General features: G+C 40.7%; 1 protein-coding gene and 1 long non-coding RNA gene across 7 annotated transcripts in view; one reads left to right on the forward strand and one right to left on the reverse strand.

The window, feature by feature from the left end:
• The window catches only part of LOC117098557, a 150,940-nt gene that overhangs the window by 66,895 nt on the left and 62,221 nt on the right, over positions 1-21,824 (reverse strand). The gene's annotated exons all lie outside the window — the stretch shown is intronic.
• Positions 1-21,824, forward strand: part of PDCD1LG2 (programmed cell death 1 ligand 2) — a 60,037-nt gene that overhangs the window by 28,596 nt on the left and 9,617 nt on the right. For 4 of the 5 annotated variants that reach the window (XM_033237269.1, XM_033237270.1, XM_033237272.1 and 1 more), the window contains 2 exons: positions 9,988-10,257; positions 17,500-17,634. In XM_033237269.1, coding sequence (XP_033093160.1) covers positions 9,988-10,257; positions 17,500-17,634 — 405 coding nt within the window. The remainder of the gene's footprint in view (positions 1-9,987; positions 10,258-17,499; positions 17,635-21,824) is intronic. The other variant, XM_033237274.1, reaches the window with a different exon arrangement.

Consider the following 21,824-nt stretch of genomic DNA (forward strand, 5'->3'; position numbering starts at 1 on the left):
AGAGACAGTGATAAAGGACTGTGGTTTCTGAAAAGCCAAGTGGCATCTATATTACTGGGGGCAATCCATCTGAGGAAGGGGTGGGAGCATGGCCAAAGAACAGAGAGGCCCCAGGAACCCAGGGGTCTCTCAGAGGAGCTGGGATTGAGAACTGGTCTGTGCAAAGGTTTCCAGACAGGGTCGCAGAGGAGGCACTAAAAACAAGAACACCAAGGGCCAAACCATCCTGAAGGCCTGGGCAGGTCAGGGGAATGGGAAGAGCCAACACCAGGAATGCGCTGAAGCTTACGGAAGTACTTCAAACCAGAAACAATGAATTTAAACTATGCCCTACAACAAATAGACTTAACAGATAGTTACAGAACATTCTACTCAACAATTGCAGAACATACATTCTATTCATCAGCATATGGAACATTCTCCAAGATAGACCATATAATAGGCCGCAAAACAAGTCTCAGTAAATGTAAGAAAATCAAAATTATATCAAGTACTCTCTTAGATCACAGTGGAGTAAAACTGGAAATCAACTCCAAAAGGAACCTTCAAAACCATGCAAATACATGGAAGTTGAATAATGAATGATCATTGGGTGAACAATGAAATCAAGATAGAAATAAGAAACTCTTTGAACTGAATAATAGTGATACAACCTATCAAAACTCTGGGATACAGCAAAAGCAGTGCTAAGAGAAACGTTCATAGCATTAAATGCCTACATCAAAAAGTCTGAAAGAGCACAAATAGGCAATCTAAGGTCACACCTCCTGGAGCTGGAGAAACAAGAACAATCCAAACCCAAACCCAGCAGAAGAAAAGAAATTACAAAGATCAGGGCATAACTAAATGAAACTGAAACAATAAAATATAAACGAGAAATTAAACAAAAATCTGTTTATTTGAAAAGATAAATAAAATTGATAACCAAGAAAAGAAGAGAGAAGATCCAAATAATCTCAATTAGAAACAAAATGGAGATATTACTACTGATATCATGGAAATACAAAAGATTATTCAAGGCCACCATGAATACCTTTACATGTATAAACCAGAAAAGCTAGAGGAGACGGATACATTCCTGAAATATACAACCCTCCTAGATTAAACCAGGAAGATATAGAAACTATAAACAGATCAATAACAAGCAGCAAGATTGAATGGTAACCTTTAAAATTGTCAACAAAAAAAAGTCCAGGACCAGACAGATTCACAGCTGAATTCTATCAGACATTCAAAGAAGAATTGGTCCCAATCCTATTGACACTATTCCACAGGATAGAGAAAGAGGGAATCCTCCCTAAATCATTCTATGAAGTCAGTAGCACGCTAATACCAAAACCAGGAAAGGACATAACAAAAAACAAAAGCTACAGACCAGTATCCCTGATGAACATAGATGCAAAAATCCTCAACAAAATACTAGCTAACCAAATCCAACAGCATATCAAAAAGATTATCCACCATGATCAAGTGGGTTTTATACCAGGGATGCAGGGATGGTTTAACATCCACAAGTTAATAAAGGTGATACACCACACAAACAGAATTAAAAACAAAAATCACATGATCATCTCAATAGACCCAGAAAAAGCATTTGACAAAATCTAGCATCCTTTATGATTAAAACCCTCAGCAAAATCAGCACAGAAGGAACATATCTTGAGTAATAAAAGCTACCTATGACAAACCCACAGCCAGCATTATACTGAATGGAGAAAAGTTTAAAGCATTCTCCCTGAGAATTGGAACAACACAAGAATACCCACTTTCACCACTTTTATTCAGCATAGTACTGGAAGTCCTGGCCAGAGCACTCAAAGAGAAAGAAATAAAGGGCATCCAAATTGGTAAAGAGGAAGTCAAACTGTTGCTGTTTGCTGATGATATGATCATATACCTAGAAAACCCTAAGGATTCATCTTAAAAGCTCGTAGAACTGGTAAACGAATTCAGCAAAGTTTCAGGATACAAAATTAACATATACAAATCAGTAGCTCTGCTATATACCAACATCAACCAATAGCTGCAAAAATAAAATAAAATACTTAGGAATATACCTAACCAAGGACATGAAAGACCTCTACAAGGAAAACTACAAATCACTACTGAAAGAAATCAAAGATGACACAAACAAATGGAAACACATCCCATGTTCATGAATACATAGAATCAATATTGTGAAAATGACCATACTGGCAAAAGCAATCTACAAAGTCAATGCAATCCCCATCAAAATACTACCATAGTTCTTCACAAAACTAGAAAAAACAATCCTAAAATTCATATGGAACCAAAAAAGAGCCCACATAGCCAAAGCAAGAAAGACTAAGCAAAAAGAACAAACCTGGAGGTATCACATTGCCTAACTTCAAACCATACTATAACACAATAGTCACCAAAACAGCATAATACTAGTATAAAAATAGGCACATAGACCAGTGGAACAAAATGGAGAACGTAGAAATAAAGCCAAATACTTACAGCCAACTGATCTTTGACAAAGCAAACCAAAACATGAAGTGGGGAAAGGACACCCTATTCAACAAACGCTGCTGGGATGATTGGCTAACCACATGGAGAAGAATAAACTGGATCCTCATATCTCACCTTATAAAAAAATTAACTCAAAATGGATCAAAGACTTAAATCTAAGACCTGAAACCATAAAGATTCTAGAAGATAACATCAAAAAAGCCCTTCTAGACATTAACTTAGGCAAAGACTTTGTGACCAAGAACCCAAAAGCAAATGCAACAAAGACAGATAAATAGTGGGACTTAATTAAACTAAAAAGCTTCTGCACAGCAAAAGAAATAATCAGCAGAGTTAACAGACAACCCACAGAGTGGGAGAAAATGTTCACAATCTATACATCTGACAAAGGACTAATATCCAGAATCTACAAGGTATGCAAATAAATCAGCAAGAAAAAAAAACAAATAATCCCATCAAAAAATTGGCTGAGGACATGAATAGACAATTCGCAAAAGGAGATATACAAATGACCAACAAGCATATGCTTGTTGCTCAACATCACTAATTCTCAGGGAAATGCAAATCAAAACCACACTGTGATACCACTTTACTCCTGCAAGAATGGCCATAATCAAAAAATAATAGATGTTGTCATGGATGTGGTGAAAAGAGAACACTTTTACACCATTGGTGGGAATGTAAACTAGTACAACCACTATGGAAAACAGTGTGGAGATTCCTTTAAAAACTAAAAGTAGATCTACCATTTGATCCAGCAATTCCACTACTAGGTATCTACTCAGAGGAAAATAAGTAATTATTTAAAAAAAGACACTTGCACATGCATGTTTATAGTGGCACAATCAGCAACTGCAAATATATGGAACCAGCCCAAATGCCCATCAATCAGTGAGTGGAAAAGAAAATGTGGTATATATATTATACATACATATATATGTATATTATATATACACATACACACACACACACACACCATGGAATACTACTTAGCTATGAAAAGGAATGAATAATAGCATTTGCAGCAACCTGGATGGAATTGGAGACTATTATTCTAAATGAAGTAACTCAGGAATGAAAAACCAAACATTTCATGTTCTCACTCATAAGTGTGAGCTAAGCTATTAGAATGCAAAGGCATAAGAATGATACAGTGGACTTTCAGGACTTGGAGGAAAGGATGGGTGGGGGTGAGGGATTAAGAAAATACACATTTGGTACAGTGTACACTGCTTGGGTGATGGGTGCACCAAAGTCTTAAAAATTACCACTAAAGAATTAATCTATGGCCAGGCGGGTGGCTCACACCTGTAATGCCAGCACTTTGGGGGGCCGAGGTGGGCGGATCACCTGATGTCAGGATTTTGAGACCAGCCTGGCCAACATGGTAAAACCCCATCTCTACTAATAGTACAAAAATTAGCCAGGCATAGTGACGCACGCCTGTAATCCCAGCTACTCTGGAGGCTGAGACAGGAGAATCGCTTGAACCTGGGAGGCGGAGGTTGCAGTGAGCTGAGAGTGAGCTGAGATCGCACCACTGCACTCCAGCCTGGGCGACAGAGTGAGACTCCGTCTCCAAAAAAACAAAACAAAGAAAAAAAACTTATCAATGTAACCAAACACCACCTGTTCCCCAAAAACTTATTGAAATAAAAAATAAATTTAAAAAAAAAGTACTTCAAACCAACAAAAAAGGCCCAAGAATGACAAGCATTCAACTTCAGCAAGTACAGGAAGGAGGTGGCATGACCTCCATTAAAAGGGCCTTCACCCTAAGAAGGAAAAAAAACAAGGGCAGAGGAAGGAAACAGTCAAAGAGAAGCAAGGCAGCAGTGAAAAGACAACTGCACGTTTAAGTCTCTAAGGCCCAAGGAAAGCGTTTGCTAGAAGAGTCAAGTCTCAGTGTCTTTTTTTCCCTTGGGGAAGCAGAAGGGCATAAGAAAATTGGAGTCAAGAAAACAGTGTTCTGAGCTCTGCCTGCAGTAGGGGGAAGCCATTGGAGTAAAACAATACATGTTTTAAAAATAAAGAAAGAAAATTATTTTAAAAAAGAAAACAATGCCCTGAATTTCAAAGGGGGGAAAAGCTCCTGGGAATTACAAACTTGTTAACCTGCTATTCTTTTTCAGGCAATGTAACAGATGAATTGAAAGCAGTCCTAAAAGATTTAACTGATTACTAGAAACTTGCATAGATCCTCTAAGACCAAGGCATATAAAACTACATTTTCCCATTTATTTACTGTCATTATGACTATAAAACAGATACTACCATGTACACAGCTCATCTTTATTTCAGAAATTACAGCATGGCTTGTAACATATCTGTCAGACGGCCAGAACAAACCAGGGAAACAGAAACCATTTAAACCTGTGGAAATCTAAAGCCGATAATAGTAATTCTTTTAACGAGGGAGACTAAGAAGCCAAACAGAGAACAGGGAAGCAATTCAGAAATTAGCAATAGCAGAAAGCTGGTCCTTCCACTAGGCTATAGGGAAAAGGGGGAAGTCAGGGTTAATGGAGCCCAGGCATTAAAGTCACTTGACAGACACTGGAACCCGGTGGGCCTGTCCATTGGTATCTGGAGCCAGGGAAGAGATGCATCTTCTGCTGGAGAGGCCACAAAAGTATAGAGCATGGGGGAGAAATACCTTCCCTTCTCCCTCCCATCCATCCTCTAGTGTTCCTGTCCTGCTTCCTATTGGCTGTCATGTGCCTAGGCTATACAGGCCACAGGAATCTGCCTTCCTGCAACACAGAGCAGAGAAGAAAAGTGAGAGATGGATCTGAAGGCAAACAGACCCAGGATGCACAAAGCACACACCTTGTGTATAAGGTGGTAAAAGGTGGGATAATAACACAGCTGACTAGATCTATAACAGACTGAACAGCTAGTAGTTGTTGAGTCAGGGACAACGAAGGCTGGTTGATGGTCTTGAGTCAACTTGGAGACAATCTCCAAGTGCTAAGGGGTCTGTTATTCAGGTTGTAAGGATATAGCCAACTTAACTGAGCAGCAGATCATATATTTAGCAAAACTGATCTTATGACCTTAAGTTGCATTAAAACCCTGGATATCTGTGCTGCTTAGATAATACCTAGAATATAGATTGTGTTACAGTATCCTTTTTAAAGAACTTGGCAAAACTAAACTATACCCAAAGACTACTATCTGGAAATGGGTCTGAAGACTGTGTCTTGTGAGATACAGTTAAAGGAGGGAGGCATGTTTTACTTAGGGTTGAAAAGACTAGATGGAGTCTTTCTAGTTATCTTCAAATACCAGAAGGGTTACCTACAATAATTGCTAACACTAATTGAGTTATGTTCTAGACATCTAACTAATTTATTTATTTAACACCCTTGTTAAGGATAAGTATTGCTGTATCCATTCATAAACAAGAAAACAGGGGGTTTAAGAGGTCGTATAACTAGCCCTTGGCTAAAGCCTAGTCAAACTGCTTAGATTCTGAACTCTTGTTTTTAACTATGGTGCTTACCATATGTTGTGTTACTAAACTAGACAAATACTAATGGGTAGACGCTACAAAGAGGCACAATTTTGCTTGGCATGAAGAAAATCTTTCCAATGGAAGTTTAACTTGCTTATTGTATAATCATGGCAAAGACTGCTTCTAGAGGAAGTAGGAGTTTCCATTCATAGATGTTTTCAAGCAAAAGTTAATTATTTAGCAGGTTACTAATATCAGAAGATAAATATTACTAAAGATAACAAGGGACACTTCATAATGATAAAAAAGTGAGTTCTAAACATATAACAATCCTAAATGTGTGTCCATTTAACAGGATAGCTTCAAATATTAAACAACAATTGGCAGACTTAGGAGAACTAGTCAAATCCACATTTACATTTGAGATTTCAACTCATCTCTATTATAACTGATAGAACAATTAAGAAAACAGAAAATCTGAACAACGCAATTAGCCATCTTGACCTAATTGACATATGGTATATAGAACGTACACCCAGCAACTGAAGAATACACATTCTTTTCAAGTGTATGTGGAACATTCATCAAAGCAATTATCTAGGAGAATTGCTGTAGAAGGTGTTTTTCATTGAGCAATAAGTCAGATGACTTGAATTTCTGGAGTACTTCCACCTCTTAAATTATAAAATTTACTCATCTTTTCCTAAGAATATCACCCTCAGTCCAGCTTCTCCATTGGGAAGCGATTCCTTTTCCGCCACCTCCCAAATAAGAAAGAGGCTGTGGAGACATTTCTGATACTGCAAAAATGTAGGATGTGGGCTCCTGTCCCTTCCCCAAACCTTGCTGATTCTTATAGCCGAAGAGCTCTCTCTATGTCTCCCTATCTGCTCTCTCATGTATCCCAAGTCAAAGCCTCAGGCAAGCTCCCAATTCCTGGCATCCCTACTTCTGAAATCACTTCTCAACCAGGACACCAAGATCAGCTTCTTAGTCCAAGCCACCTGCAATAGTGGACCGGACCCTCACCTATAGTACTCTGTTCCTGTTCTTGTTCTACTTCATTCCCCAAAAGACTTGAGAGCTTACAGAAATAATCTACAGTATGATCATATAAAATGATTACAAAAGACATTGAACCAAGGGAAAATAAGTGTAGATAAATAACATAAAATGACAGATAAAGTGAGTACTCGAAATGCACACTTCAGGTACTGTTTGATTGTGAAAGATAGGCCAAAGTTTTGGCTTCAAGGAGACTGGTGAGTCTAACAGGTCAAGTCCTTCAGTAGACTGCTTCAGTGCCTGAATTGCCTCATCTTCTACTAGTGCTGGGTGCTTCTAAGAACCCCAGAGCATATTCCTCTACCTGCTTATGTTGCTCCATCCCTGGACATCTGCAATTACATAGAGACACATCCTCTTATAGTGATTCCAATGCAAAATGCATTACAAAATAGGAATATGAATTTTACCTACCTCATAGGGTCTGCGTATCATTTAAATGACATAATGTATTATATGTATTATGTATATTTATACATTAAGGGGAAAGATGTCAGAGCTTTTTGGGACATACCAGCAGGTCCAGCTGGGTGTGCTGACCACATGGAGACAAGAACTTCAAGGGAGAGCCCAAGTGCATGCAGGTTCTGGTGGATGTTTCACTGTGCAGTGACCCTGCTCTCTAGTGAACCCAGATCTAGTGAGTGTTGTTTGCTACAACGAATCAAATTGTCAACTCTTAACATTGAGACCCACAACACAGGAGGGGAACAGAGGGTCAAAAATTGTGAAGAAGGGCATGAACATTCCTTCTCTTTCACAGGATGTAAAAGGACGTGACACAAAGCTCAACACATAGAAAACAATAAGTAAATCATACACATCAGATGGTTTTCACATGGTTGTTACCACTATTTTTAATGTGAAATTGCTTTTCACAAAGTTTGTACCTATTTATACTTCCAACAATTTAGGAGAAAAAAGTTGTATCACACCTCTGCCTTTACTTCAAGACTATCCTTACTTCAAAAATTGTATCGAATTTTAATTTATTAAAGGAATATTTCCTACCTAATGAAAGCCAGTGCTCATTCCCTCTTCCTCTCACCAAAAATCAACAGGTGACTTTCCACACTGCCTGGTAACTGCATATTGTATTGATATTTGTTTATTTTTAGCTATTATCTAAGACCACTGGAAGATTTGTTCTTGTGGCTTCTAGTCTCTCAGAATATCATGTTTATTTTATTTATTTTTAAAGGTTTTATAAAGTTATAAAGTTTTATTTTAATTTTAAAATTTATTTTTAACTGGCAATAATGTATATTTATGGGATACAATGTGATGTTTTGATCTATGTATAGATTATAGAAAGAGTCAGTCAAGCCAGGCACGGTGGCTCACGCCTACAATCCCAGCACTTTGGGAGGCCGAGGCAGGTGGATCACCTGAGGTCAGGAGTTCGAGACTAGCCTGACCAACATGGTGAAACCCCATCTCTACTAAAAATAGAAAAAATTAGCCAGGCATGGTGGCGGGTGCCTGTAATCCCAGCTACTCAGGAGGCTGAGGCAGGAGAATCGCTTGAACCTGGCGGGTGGAGGTTGCAGTGAGCCAAGATCACACTGTTGCACTCCAGCCTGGGTGACAACAGTGAAACTCTGTCTCAAAAAAAAAAAAAAAAAAAAGAATAAATCAAACTAGTTTACATATCACATCACCAAGTTTTTTTTTTGTGGTGAGAATGTAAAAAATTCATGCTTTTAGCAAATTGGAATACAGAATACATTATTATTAACTGTGGTCATCACACAGGGCAATAGATCACTATATTTCCTCCACTCTGAGACTGAGCAACATCTGCTCCATCCCCAGCCTCTGATAACCACCTTTCTACTTTGTTTCTATGGGATCTACTTTTATAGATTTCACAAATAAACGAGATCATACATTATCTGTCTTTCTGTGCCTGGCTTATTCAACTTAGCATATTACCCTTCAGTTCCATCCATGTTGTCATGAATAACAGATTTTACTTATTTCTAAGGGCTGTATAGTATTCCATTGTGTATATATACCACATTTTCTTTATTCATTCTCTGTTGATGGACATTTAGGTTGGTTCCACATCTTGGTTATTGTGAATCATGCTGAAATGAACATAGGAATACAGATATCTCTTCAACATACTAATTTCAATTCCTTTGGATATATACCCAGAAATAGGACTGCTGGATCATGTGGTAATTCTATTTTTAGTTTTTTGAGGAACCTCTATACTATTTTCCAAAATGACTATACTTAGATCTCAGCTTTCTTGAGAGCAGGGAGCCATATCTTATTAATTCACTCTGCATATACTGCAAAGAAGCATGTGTGTGTATGAACTGTGTGTATTTGTGTATATGTATGTATATGTGTTAGGGAGAAGTGCAGAATAAATATACCCAACTCTTGACTATTTATAGACATTATCTAGGTCTTTATTTTTTTCTCTTCTTAATCTCAAAGAAAACTGAGGAAAGGAGGAAGTAAAAAGTAAATTTTTGACTGAAGATGTCTGGAAAAAGTACCAAATAAAGTGAGATAGTGGGTAATCTACTGATTTTTATTTTTCCATCCTCTTTCTGGCCCCCAATTGTGAAATAATTTACAGCACTATAAGAAAGAAGCCACAAATTTTGGTAGCTTAGACCACTGTTGAGATCTGGAATCAGAATTCCAATGTTCAAATATTGGTCCTACCAGTTATAAGCTCTATGACTATAAGCAAAATACTCAACTTCTCTATCTTCAGTTACCCTGCACAAAAATTGGGAATATCAACGATGCCATCTTTATTGCATTGTAAGAACTAAATAATTCAACATGTGGAAAATAGCATGATATCAGGGATATAGAATGTGTTTACAAATGATAACCATTATTAATATTGATAGTAATAATTTTATTCATTTCACATGGCATTAAGTACCAAGCTCTATAGGAATCAGAAAATAAAGTCTTATTTCTTTTTCTTCTCTATTGTCCAGCTTCCTACAGGAAAATAAACACTCACATCCTAAAGGTTCCAGAAACAGATGAGGTAGAGCTCACATGCCAGGCTACAGGTTATCCTCTGGCAGAAGTATCCTGGCCAAACATCAGCGTTCCTGCCAACACCAGCCACTCCAGGACCCCTGAAGGCCTCTACCAGGTCACCAGTGTTCTGCGCCTAAAGCCACACCGTGGCAGAAACTTCAGCTGTGTGTTCTGGAATGCTCAAGTGAGGGAACTTACTTTGGCCAGCATTGAACTTCAAAGTAAGAGCTGCCCCCACTTCCTAGGTCTATCAGTCAGGGTTCAGGCAAGAAACAGATGGCACACTCCAGTGATTGGAGGAGAGTGTAATAAAGGGACTATTTATGAAGGTGTGATCAGCATTTGTAGAAACTACAAAGGATAGTGCAGAACACTGGGGCTTCAATATTGGGAGAGTAACTACCACTGGTGGAGAAGTTACTGGAATCAGAAGGCAACTGTAGGGAAAGCCCCATTTCACAGAAGCTGTAGCTACAGAATAGGGAAGCTGCCATCTGCAGCAACTCCAAAGGGTGGAAGCTGGATGAATGAATACCCCAACCTCATTCTCCTCCCACCTTCCAATCTCATGCTAATGCCTTCCATTGGCTGAACCCTGCTAGAAGTCAGAGAATACAAGGGTCCACTGTTGTATTCCATAAAAGTCAACTTCTCAGGGCTCAGAGCAGTGTTGAAGTGTATAGAACAGATCTGGAGAGGAAACAGAAAATATCTAGTACAATAGCTAATGACTGTGACTCATGTACAGTGTCATGAGCCAGCAGAATGAATATTTCTTTGCTGTATTTGCTGCCAGTCAGCTGGTTATGGGGTTTTTCCAAGAAATTTGGTCTCTTACAAAATCCTTCAGAGCCTTGACTGGCTATGCTGGTATTTTTGGAAGGGATCCCATACTTTTGATCTTCATACACCAGCAGAATTTCAAACAATCTTGGGAAAATAACAACTTTTATCTGCCAAGTAAGGACAACAAACACCTAGTATCACAATCATTTTGCAAGAGACAGGTAATTTCATCACCAAGTGCATATGTTTCCTAATGCTCCTATATCAAATTACCACAAACTTCACAGTTTAAGACAACACAGATTTATTACCTGATACTTATGGAGGCCAGAAAGCCAGACTTGAGTTTCACTGGGCTCACATCAAGGTGTCAGCAGGATTGCAGAGGCCCTAAGGGAAGATTCCACTTTCCTGTCTTTTCCAGCTGCTAGAGGACACCTGCATTCATTGCCTTATGGCCCCTCCATCTTCAGAGGCAGCAACCCCATCATTCAGCCCTCTGCTTCTGTCACCACATCTCTCTCACTCTCTCTCTCTTTTTTTTTTTTTGAGATGGAGTCTTATTCTGCCACCCAGGCTGGAATGCAGTGCCACTATCCCAGCTCACTCCAACCTCCGCCTCCCAGGTTCAAGCAATTCTCCTGTCCCAGCCTCCTGAGAAGCTGGGATTACAGGCACATGCCACCATGACTGGCTAATTTTTGTATTTTCAGTAGAGATGGGGTATCTCCATGTTGGCCAGGCTGGTCTCAAACTCCTGATCTCAGGTGATTTGCCTGCCTCGGCCTCCCAAAGTTCTGGGATTACAGGCATGAGCCACTGTGATCAGCCACATCTCTTTCTCTAACTAGCTTGCTTCTCTTTGCCACCTCTTAAGGACCATTGTGATTGCATTAGGTACTGCATCCCCCCGGTTATTCGGGGTGATCTTCCCATCTCAAGGTCCATCTTCAAAATTCCTTTTGCCATGTAAGGTGACATATTCACATGTTCCAGGGATTAGAATATGGACATCTTTGGAGAGAGCCATCATTTTATCTATCCTACTGAGATATACTGTCAGAATAAAGGACAGTCCCTAGTACTGATTCAATTTCACATTTTGCCCATTGTCTTAGCTGGGTAAGACAGAGCCTATGATAAGGACTTGTGTGGCATGCAGGTATTTAACTGGTAACCCAAGAGGGCAGAAACAAGAGATTTAGGAGTTTAAGAGAGAATAATATAAGAGTATATTATCAAAGTTGTTTGTGTGGGCAACAGAAACTCAAATATTCAAGGACCAGCATGTAGATAGCCTCCTAAGATATCTACTCAAAGAATTTCAGGTGGAAGGACTTGTTCATCTGCTTCACGTCCATTGGTTGATAGGAATATGAACTCCATTCTGCTGCTGGGCTAGACATGCATGTGGGCTGAGTGAGCTTTCCCCAGCATCCGTCGCATCAGAAATGTCTCAGAGCAGAAGGAAAAGTATCCAAATTGAGGTGAATTACTGACCCTGAAGTGAGTGTAAGCCCACCCAGAATTCTACCCCAGCTGGCTGAAGTGAAAGGTGGGGCTGAGAGGAAATAAGGCAGGACTTCAGAGTCCCCACTTGTACTGTTCAAATCCATTCAAGCCCTACATTAAGTTGGCTCTGTCACTGAGCCTTCCAGCTGGGAGGGAGCCACAATCTCTGCAAAAGATTTAATGTTTGTGGAACAAGCTGCAGTTCCTGCTGCTGCTGTTGATCCCAAGCCACAGGTGATATTTGTTGTCTCACTCATCCACCATACATTCCAGATTTCCCTCACCCAACACCTCAGATAGAATGGTTTCTTTGCCTGATGGGGTGACCCAGACTTACGACCTGAAGAGATCTGAGCTTTTGATCATCATGTCCTTAACAGACTGGGGTTGTTGCAAATATCTTTTCATTATCACTGGATATGGAAGTAAAAAGAACCAGTGAATCAGTGGACCCCTGAGTTCCAGACATACTCTTCCTTGTCTCCATTATATAGCAGTGTTCAAGATTTTCACGATAATCAAGATTGATTACTCCACCAGTATGGTAATTTTTTTCTTTGCTCACTGGTCTGCCAATATTAAGAGCTCTAGGTGGCCAGACCAGTAGCACAGCTTTAGATGCTAGAATTCCCCATAAGAAGCCAGACAGACCTTTGATCCAGCAAAGCCTAAATGTGCGGGGTTGAGCGAACCTCTATAAGTGAGTCATTGGAAGTAATGGTGAAAGGGGCCAACCTACAGCATTGGGATAGCCCTGGTACAGACACAGAACATGCTTGAGGAGGTTGTCAGGAGGAAGTGAATTAGATCTTGCACAGTACTACCACCATCAAGTACAGTTGGGGTGAGGCAGACATGGTATGAGTTGAGGCATCAGAGATATCTGATGCTTTATCCCAAATTAAAATTAATTTTTTTCATGGAGTGACACTGATCCACAGGCCAGACTCTAAGAACTTTGCAGTGACTGAATACCCATCTCATCATTACTTTCCTGGTATTTTCTTCTGGAAAAAATTATTCCCTGATACAGTTTTCAGAGGCAGCTAGATGTACTGTCATCTCTCCCCTCTTTCCACTTCCCTACCTATCCGCAGTTTAGTACCCAATGCCAACACTAAAATTAACCCAGCTTCTTTACAACTAAATTATTAGTTTAGAAAGAAAGATAGGAGTCATGCTAAGGACCTTAACTGAAATCAAAACATTAGAGGCTGGGCACGGTGGTTCATGTCTGTAATCCCAGTACTTTGGGAGGCCAAGGCAGGAGGATCACTTGAGCCCAGTAGATTGAGGTTACAGTGAGCTACAATTGTGCCACTGTACTCCACTCCAGCCTGGGCAACAGAGTGAGACTCTGTCTCCCAAAAAGAAAAGGAAAGGGGAGAGGAGAGGAGGGGAGGTAGGGAGGGGAAAGAAAGAAACTAGAAATCCATCAATTTTAGGACCAACTTCAGGTAAAAAAATGAATTATGCAAGTTGGTCTTTCAACATTCTCTACCTCTCTTTATATCATGGTTAAGACCACAGACTTCTCACCTCATGAAAGATGAACTCTAACTAATTCATACTAAAGCCAAAACCTCTAAGGAGGATTAAATATGAGCAATCCCAGGATAACTTTTTTTCCCTGGAATTGTTTACTCAACTGTCCTTTGTTACGTGGAATTTTCTGCCTGGTTAAGTGTAGGCCAGTACTTTGGATGAATTGTAGTTTTCTAGAAAGACGCTTTTTATATAAGAACCTCTCCAGGGAAATAGGGGCCTGTATAAGATGAATTTAGAAATAACTAGAGTCCACCCTTTACACTACTGATTATGTCAGTGTTTTGTTCTGCATGGTAGAGAAGTGAAAAGGCAGACTGACCATTTCTCTGAAAGCCTTTATGCTGTGAGAAGTTAACAGTGGAGTTAAATGGCCACCCTGCTCTCTCCACGGGAGCCAACATGGCTGACTAAATAGTCAACAACCACAGGAGAGACCTGTGGGGTCTTCATCAGAGCTCAGGATCTCCTAGGGTATCACTCATAAATGCAGCCATCAGGGAGATGGAGAAATCTTTGTGTAGTTAGAAATTCTCAACCTGGTTTTACTCATCCTTCCCAGGTTTGTATTTGTCCTACTGTTCACTGACATGGATCCTCTGCTTCATTAACTATCCCTTCCTCACCACATGCTCTCTGAACGTGGTTGAACCTTTTCTACCTCCATGCCTTCTTTGCTCAGGTTTGTCCACATAAATATCATTATTTTTCTCTCTACTAGCTCCAAGCCCACCCTCTCTCTGGGGCAGCTCAGTCACTCCAGGGCACAAGGGAGTCTTTCCCTCATCCCACATTTTGAGACCTATCACCTGGACCATTTGTTTGCCTTATAACTATGGTTGCCTTTTTAATTGCTATTTTATTTTCCATGTATTTTCACTGTTCACACAAGTCTTCTTCATTCTACACTAAGGCAGAAGCAGAGTGCTGTGTTCATAATAAGTGCTCAACAAATGTTGGGTTGATGGGTTGAAGACTTCATCTTAGATAATACCAGTCCCATCGTCCCAGCTACCAGACTGTGTGCACAGCCAGGTCAGAGCAGCCAAATGATATTCTAGCTTGTGGCACAAATACCAGCAACAAAATAACCAAAGTCACACATCTGCCTCATTATATCATTGCTAAGAGTATGCAATTATTGGCCAGGCACAGTGGCTCATGCCTGTAATCCTAGCACTTTGGGAGGCTGAGATGGGTGGATTGCTTAAGGCCAGGAGTTCAAAACCAGCCTGGCCAACATGGGGAAACCTCATCTCTAATAAAAATACAAAAAATTAGCTGGGCATGGTGGCAGTTGCCTGTAATCCCAGCTACTCATGAGGCTGAGGCAGGAGAATCACTTGAACCAGGAGGCAGAGGTTGCAGTGAGCCAAGATCATGTCACTGCATTCCAGCCTGGGCAACAAGAGTGAAACTCCGTCTCAAATAAATAGAAAATAAATGAATAAATAAATGAATAAAATATCAAAAGAGTATGCAAGGATTTTAAAACAACTTAGAGGAATATGTATTAGGATACAGGCTAAGCTACCATAATGAAGAGACCTCAAAATATAGTGAGAAGAAAGACAGAAGTTTATTTCTTTCCAGGTAACACTCAGGTGGTTCAGAGCAGCTAAGTAGCTATGTTCCATAGAGTCATTCAGTGATCCAGGTTCTTTTCATCCTGTTGCTCTGCCATTCTCCAGGATGTTGTCCCTATAAAATTGCCAAAGCTCAGTCAGTGCCAAACCCTTGTTTCAACCTTCAGAAAGTAAATGAGTGGTGGAAGACGCATTCAGTGTTTTAAGATGAAAACCTAGAAAACTCACTCTCTTAGCCTGAACTTAGATGACACAGCTGGGCCCACTTAACTACAGGGCAGGCTTGAGAAGCCATGTGTCCAGCTAATTCCCTAATATGAGAGTTGAAAGAAAGAATGGATTAACCAGCAGTATACCACAAGGTGACAAATGACTAGGAGGATCAGGCTAGGTGGACTAAAAGACAGTCAATTCAGTGCAACAATTCCATATTGACACTTCATGTAGCTGTTGCTTGGCTCTAGAGAAGACTCAGAGGTAGTTTAGATAAGGCCTTTGTCCTCCAAATACAGTCTAAGTACACTGATGTCCTACTGGATGTTCAACTTTGGAGTCTTCAGGGATGAGTAGAGCTTCTGTACATGGGAGAGACTGTGAGGGAACCTGCACAGGACAAGGGTTTGCATAAAGACACTGAGGTAGGGACCTCTCCTATTGTGGGGACAGTAAGAGGCCCAGTTCTCCTTGACTCACATCCAGCAAGTGCTTACTAAGCACTTCCTAGAAATTAAGAAGCAGATTGTAATCAATATGGGTTATCCAATATTTGGATGAGCAAGGCTCCTTATTTTTCCTTCCTTAATGTTAATCACACTCTTTTGGATGGAGACAAATATCTGTGGGAGCTGACCTTTGGGTCAGATAGATCTGGGTTTGCAATCCTGGCACTGCCATTTACTTAGCAGTGATGATTGATAGATTATTTAGCATCTCTGAGACTTACTTCCTCAACTCTAAAATGAGGGGCTCAGACTAAATGATGTCTAATCCCTTCTCCAGTAAAACAATCCATGTTCTCAGATAGCACTGTGCTGGAGGTGGTGGGGTTTGAGGGCTGGGAAGTTGGGAGGACTGAGCCTTTCCTCCTGAGCAGTTTTGTCCAGTTTTTCCTGTACCAGTCTGTCATGTTTATTCCATGTGAATGACTCCATGAGGCAAAATTCAAGCTTTTGAAAAGGGCACAAATTAACTTGGGCACCCTTTCATTTCCCTGTAGGTGAACACTCCTCCAGCCCTGCCTTTTGTCAATCTGGAGCCCTTGTTCTAATCTGCACACACCAGAGGACTCTATAAGGCTTTCCCCAGCCTCCAGAATTATTCTTCTGATCCACCCCTGTACTAAACTCATCCTTTCCTCAGTGCCAAGGCCTTGAAAAACTGAAACAAGGCAAAGGGTCAACTGTAGTAATTCACACTAAGGCATGAGTGACTGGGTTTAATATATTAACACTACATAGGATATTCTATTTTTCTCAAAAGGATCCGGTTAATCCTTGAAATTTAACAACTAATGGTATATATTCTAAGCACTGTGAGTACTTGTCAGTGGGGGAAAGACATTTTGGGGCTGAGAGATTTTGCCACTGGGAAGAGAGAGAGGATGAGGAGGAGAAGAGTGATAGGGAGGAAAAAGGGAAAAAAGAAAGAAAGATGCTTGGATGATAGGTAGGTAGGTAGATAGATAGATAGATAGATGGCAAAAAATAATATGAGAGAGTGGTAAAAAGCACAGAATCTGGAACCAGGCTGTATCTTAGCTGGGTCACTTACTGTGTAACTTAGGGAAAGCTTCCTAGTCTCTTTGTGCCTCACTTTCTTCAGCAGTGAAATGGGGATCATAGCAGAGCCAACCTCACAGAGTGGTTGTGAGGAGTGGATGAGCTGATAGGTGCAGAGCACTTAGAACAGGGCCTGGTGTGGAGTAAATGCTCCACAGAGCTAGCCATATTGGCTGTCACCCACTCATGTGGCCAGCCTGTTGGTCTACCTCTGAGCTGCCATGTAACAGGATTCTGGTGCTTTTCCTTCACCCAGGTCAGATAGAACCCAGGACCCATTCAACTTGGCTGCTTCACATTTTCATCCCCTCCTGCATCATCGCTTTCATTTTCATAGCCACAGTGATAGCCCTAAGAAAACAACTCTGTCAAAAGCTGTATTCTTCAAAAGGTAAGTGAGTTTTATTCATGGTAACCAAATGGACTGGGTGTCTGCACTGAGCCACTGCTTTGCACTGCAGGCCTACAGATTCCTGGTTTCATGCTAAACCCACCCAGAGCTTATGAACCACTTTGAGCTTGTCTTGTTGATTATTTTTCCCCAGAAGAAAATGGCTCTCGTCGTCAGTGAGCTGAACTTCTTACATTGAGTTTTTTAAAGGGAATGTTTTGTTCTTATGTCTGAAAGAGTTTGCCTTATTCTTTGAGCCAAGAGCTTTCATCAGCCTCATGAGAGTGATGTTATTTGGCAATGCAGATAGCTACGTGCTCAGATTTTGCTGGTGGGAGGTTGCCAGGATCCTTTCTGAGGATTCCTTCCATTTTCACTCCTCTTTTCCCCAGTCTGGACATGAGCTGGGATAAACCCACCCCCTGTCTCCCAGGAATCTCAACCCCACAGTTGGGTAAGGAAAGGAGAAAGGTTTTTGAGGCCATTTGGGGATAAGGAAACAGCTGGTTGGTGGTGCCTTAACGTCTTTCAGCAGCTCCCTTCGAGTTTCTCCTTAGCCTGTTGTATTCTCACCAACACACTCCTGTTCTGTTGTACCAGCTGGGACAGAGCATGCTGAAGCCTTTGAGCCCTGATTTCATTGCTTCATTGTTCATGTGTCTGTCCTTGGTTTCCTGGGAGGAGCCTGCCCACAAAACCCCCAGGATGTATGCAGGCCTAGCTGGTGCTTTCCTAAACGGCTCCCTTGTCTGCACTCAACAGACTTCTCCAAAGATCTATATGCGGCCTCATCTATAGAAAAGGAAATGATATGTGGAAATAATTCAGTAGGACTTTGGAGTAGCACTGTCTGAGGACTAGGGAAATTTTAAGTGGTTGTTATCTTACATTTATATTCATAACTTCTATTTTCTCATCTGCCATAAAATATTGTCATATTCTATTTGTCCGTTGCCCTATGTGTGATTGCATTCACTTGGGTGCTGACCACAATACTTCTAACTGTAGAATGCAAGGAATTGTTGCCAAAAGAAAAAGACAGAGGGAGGGAAGAAGATGGTGAGGGGAGTGAGGGAGAAAGAGAAAGCAGGAGATGGGGAAGAAGAAAGATAGAAAGAAAAATAAATGTGGAAGGGAAGGGAGCTTCATGGTAAAGGAGGTATCTCCAACAGAACTTTGACTTTTAAATAGAACCATTTCAGAGAGTTATGTCAGATCCACCTCAGTTGTCTTATCTTCTGCCATTCTTCTTTTACCTCCCACACCCATACCTCTTGAAAATAGTCTTATACCAGAGTTCAAGGCCTAGGGCCTGAGGACTCCTTAAGCACTTCAGAAATGAGCAGCTGAGTCTTCTGTCCCAGCTCTTTGGGAGAATAGAATGGAGTCACACTCAAAGATAGAGTGTAAATAAATCCTCTCCTCATCCTTCACCCCAATCTTAAGAGTGAGTGAAGATATCAGTAGCTCAGAGCTGGGATGTAAAGCTCAAGTCCTAACTGTGATTAGGAGACCTCTGTTACAAAGAAGAATTGAGTGAATAAATGTGCAAACAATTTCTTTTATATTTTTAATGAACCAGAGAGAAATCACGGTTGCCTATATAATCCTTGTCTCTAAATCATTTGCATTCAGATCTGCTTTCTTACATGTGTCTGCCATGCACACAAACTTGTGTGCCACGGAAAAGGGTTGAGAACTGCTGGTGATGTAGACAGAGTTTTAAACCAAGGTCAGAGGGCTAGGCTGGGACCTGGTGCTGCCATTTATTGGCTCTCTGACCTTGTACAAATTGCCTGTCTTCTTTGAGATGGTCTTTCTATCTGTAAAAGGGGAAGTAGCAAGAGAAGGAACATTTTACAGCTTATTGGCTGAACTTCACTGCCACTAGTGTGGTTCAACTTGGACTACAGAGGAATCTTCCTAACTGGTTTCCCTGTATTCACTCCTGCTACCTCCAACTTGGTCTGTTCTCACTTTTTGCTAGAATAGGCTTTTAAAAATCATAAATCTACCATATGTCCTCTGTTCAGACCTTCTCCATGGCTTCCTGTTGCTCACTGGATGAAGTTCCAACAAGCCAAGCCCAGGATGGTTTGACTCACGTCTCCAACTTTAACTGCATCACTATCAGCTTCATTGTCTAAGCTCTAACCATACAGGATTTTCCAGTCCTCAGAGGCATCGCAGTCTTTCAATTCCAAGTTTTCTCATACAAAATTGTCTCTTCTTAAATATTTTCTTCTTGTTGTCCACCTGAGTTGGAGTCATCTGTTAAATCTCAGCTAAGCTTATACTTCACCAAGTTTTTCCTAATTCTACCCACCACATACCACACTCATTACATTAAATCCCCTTATTATATGTTTCCATAGCACCTACTTCTTCTTTCAATATACTCAGCACACAATTACAAGTCTAGGATCTGTTTTAATAGCTTGGGCTACCAATTAAATTGCATCCCTTTTAATTTTCCAATTAATTCCTCAAGCACCCACATGCCTATCTTAGCAAGAAGTTCAATGTCTCCCTCTTATAGCATGTACTTCCCCACCTCCCACAAACTGACAGAAAGCTTACTTAGCCCACAGGGCCAGTGCTATTTACAAACAGGCAGGAAGGCTACTAGGGAGCTAGGTTAGTCCTCCAGAGAGCCCTGGTTTTGAGCAGTTGCTGTCTACTACTGCCATGTAGAATCTCTGGTCCTTCCAGGTGTCTCCATCCACTGTGCAAAGGTAACCTTGCTGGTCCCAATCCCCACACAGACCACAGTGCTACAAGATTACAGTTCTTATGGTTTCCCAACACATGCTCTGTCATTAGTCCCAAAGCAGGACCCCAACAGGTTGATGAGGTAGGAGGGGATCCCTGCCTTAGCCACAGCTGTGCACAGCCAGCCTCTTCCCTTCTAGGCCCTCATATTGAGCCTGGGACACCAGTCCTAACTTCCTTCTCTTGAGTTCCTCTTAGGGCCATTGTTATCCTGAACTTCTTAGTCCATTGCAAAGTTAAGTAAAGAGGCAGCAGTCTTGGTCCCTTTCCTTCCAGATGGCTTCTTAGCTCTGAACAGATTTACCCACCTATACCTCAGTGACTAGCTCTGTGCACTAAAGGGTATTAGGAGGGCAGCCATTATTGGTCCATATAAGGTCCTGTTTACCATTTTCCCCTAAGAGGAACCATTCAGCAGTTCAGGGCTCCAGGGTGACCTGCTGGGCTCTAAAGAAGAAGCTGGCAACTTCTGTTGCAAAATAATGTTAAATTCTGCTTCATCTGCTAGTCTCTATGTTTCAAGAGTACAGTAACTGTGTTTCTCTGATTCACCAATACATGTCCAGTATCTAAAAAATTACCTGGCATATAATAAATGTTCAATGAAAATTTAAACATTGAACCTACAATATGCAGGTGAGTATGCTAGATCTGCTCTGTCCAATATAATAGCCATCTGTGGCTCTTTTTAAGTTAAATAAAAATTCAGTTCATCAGTCACATCTTAAGTATTCACACACTGTAAGTGCTCAATAACCATGTACAGATAATTGCTCCTGTACTGGACAGTGCAGATATACAACATTTCCATCATTGCAGAAAGTTCTACTGAAAACCACTGTGCTAGACCCTTTACAAACTTCTTCTCACTTAATTTCACAAAAATTGCTTGTGGCAGGGAGAAGTGTCTTTATGCTGGGTGAGGCTCAGAAAAGTTATATGACTTCCCAAAGTCATACAGCTAGGATTTGAATACAGGTCTGTTTGACTCCAAAACTTGTGGCCTATTTGTTACAAAAGTGCTTAATACAAATTGATTCAATCAATATTATTATCTTTGAGCAATGGAAGGAGAAAGTAAGTTTCAATCCAAAAGAATTGAGTGACTTACACATTGACTTGCTGAGCCAATGGCAAAGTCAACTTAGAATCCAGTAGGAGTCACCAGCTACGGAATCTAGATCTTTATAACAGGTCTTCAGATCTTCAGAACAGTGTTTCTTAAACTCTCTTGTGAAGGACGAGTTATCATCATAGGCTGGTAACAGTTCACCTACCAGCACCAGCCCATGAACCAGACTCTGAGTGGCATAGTCCTAGAAGATTGAGCCAGAATTTTACAAAGGTTTAAAGACCAAATATGCTGGTTTATGGTTACCTGTGGCCCACAGAGAGTGGCAGCACTAACCTCAGGCATT

This window comes from Trachypithecus francoisi, unplaced genomic scaffold (genome assembly GCF_009764315.1).
Source record: "Trachypithecus francoisi isolate TF-2019V2 unplaced genomic scaffold, Tfra_2.0 Lachesis_group16, whole genome shotgun sequence".
In the NCBI taxonomy this organism is placed as follows: Eukaryota; Metazoa; Chordata; class Mammalia; order Primates; family Cercopithecidae; genus Trachypithecus; species Trachypithecus francoisi.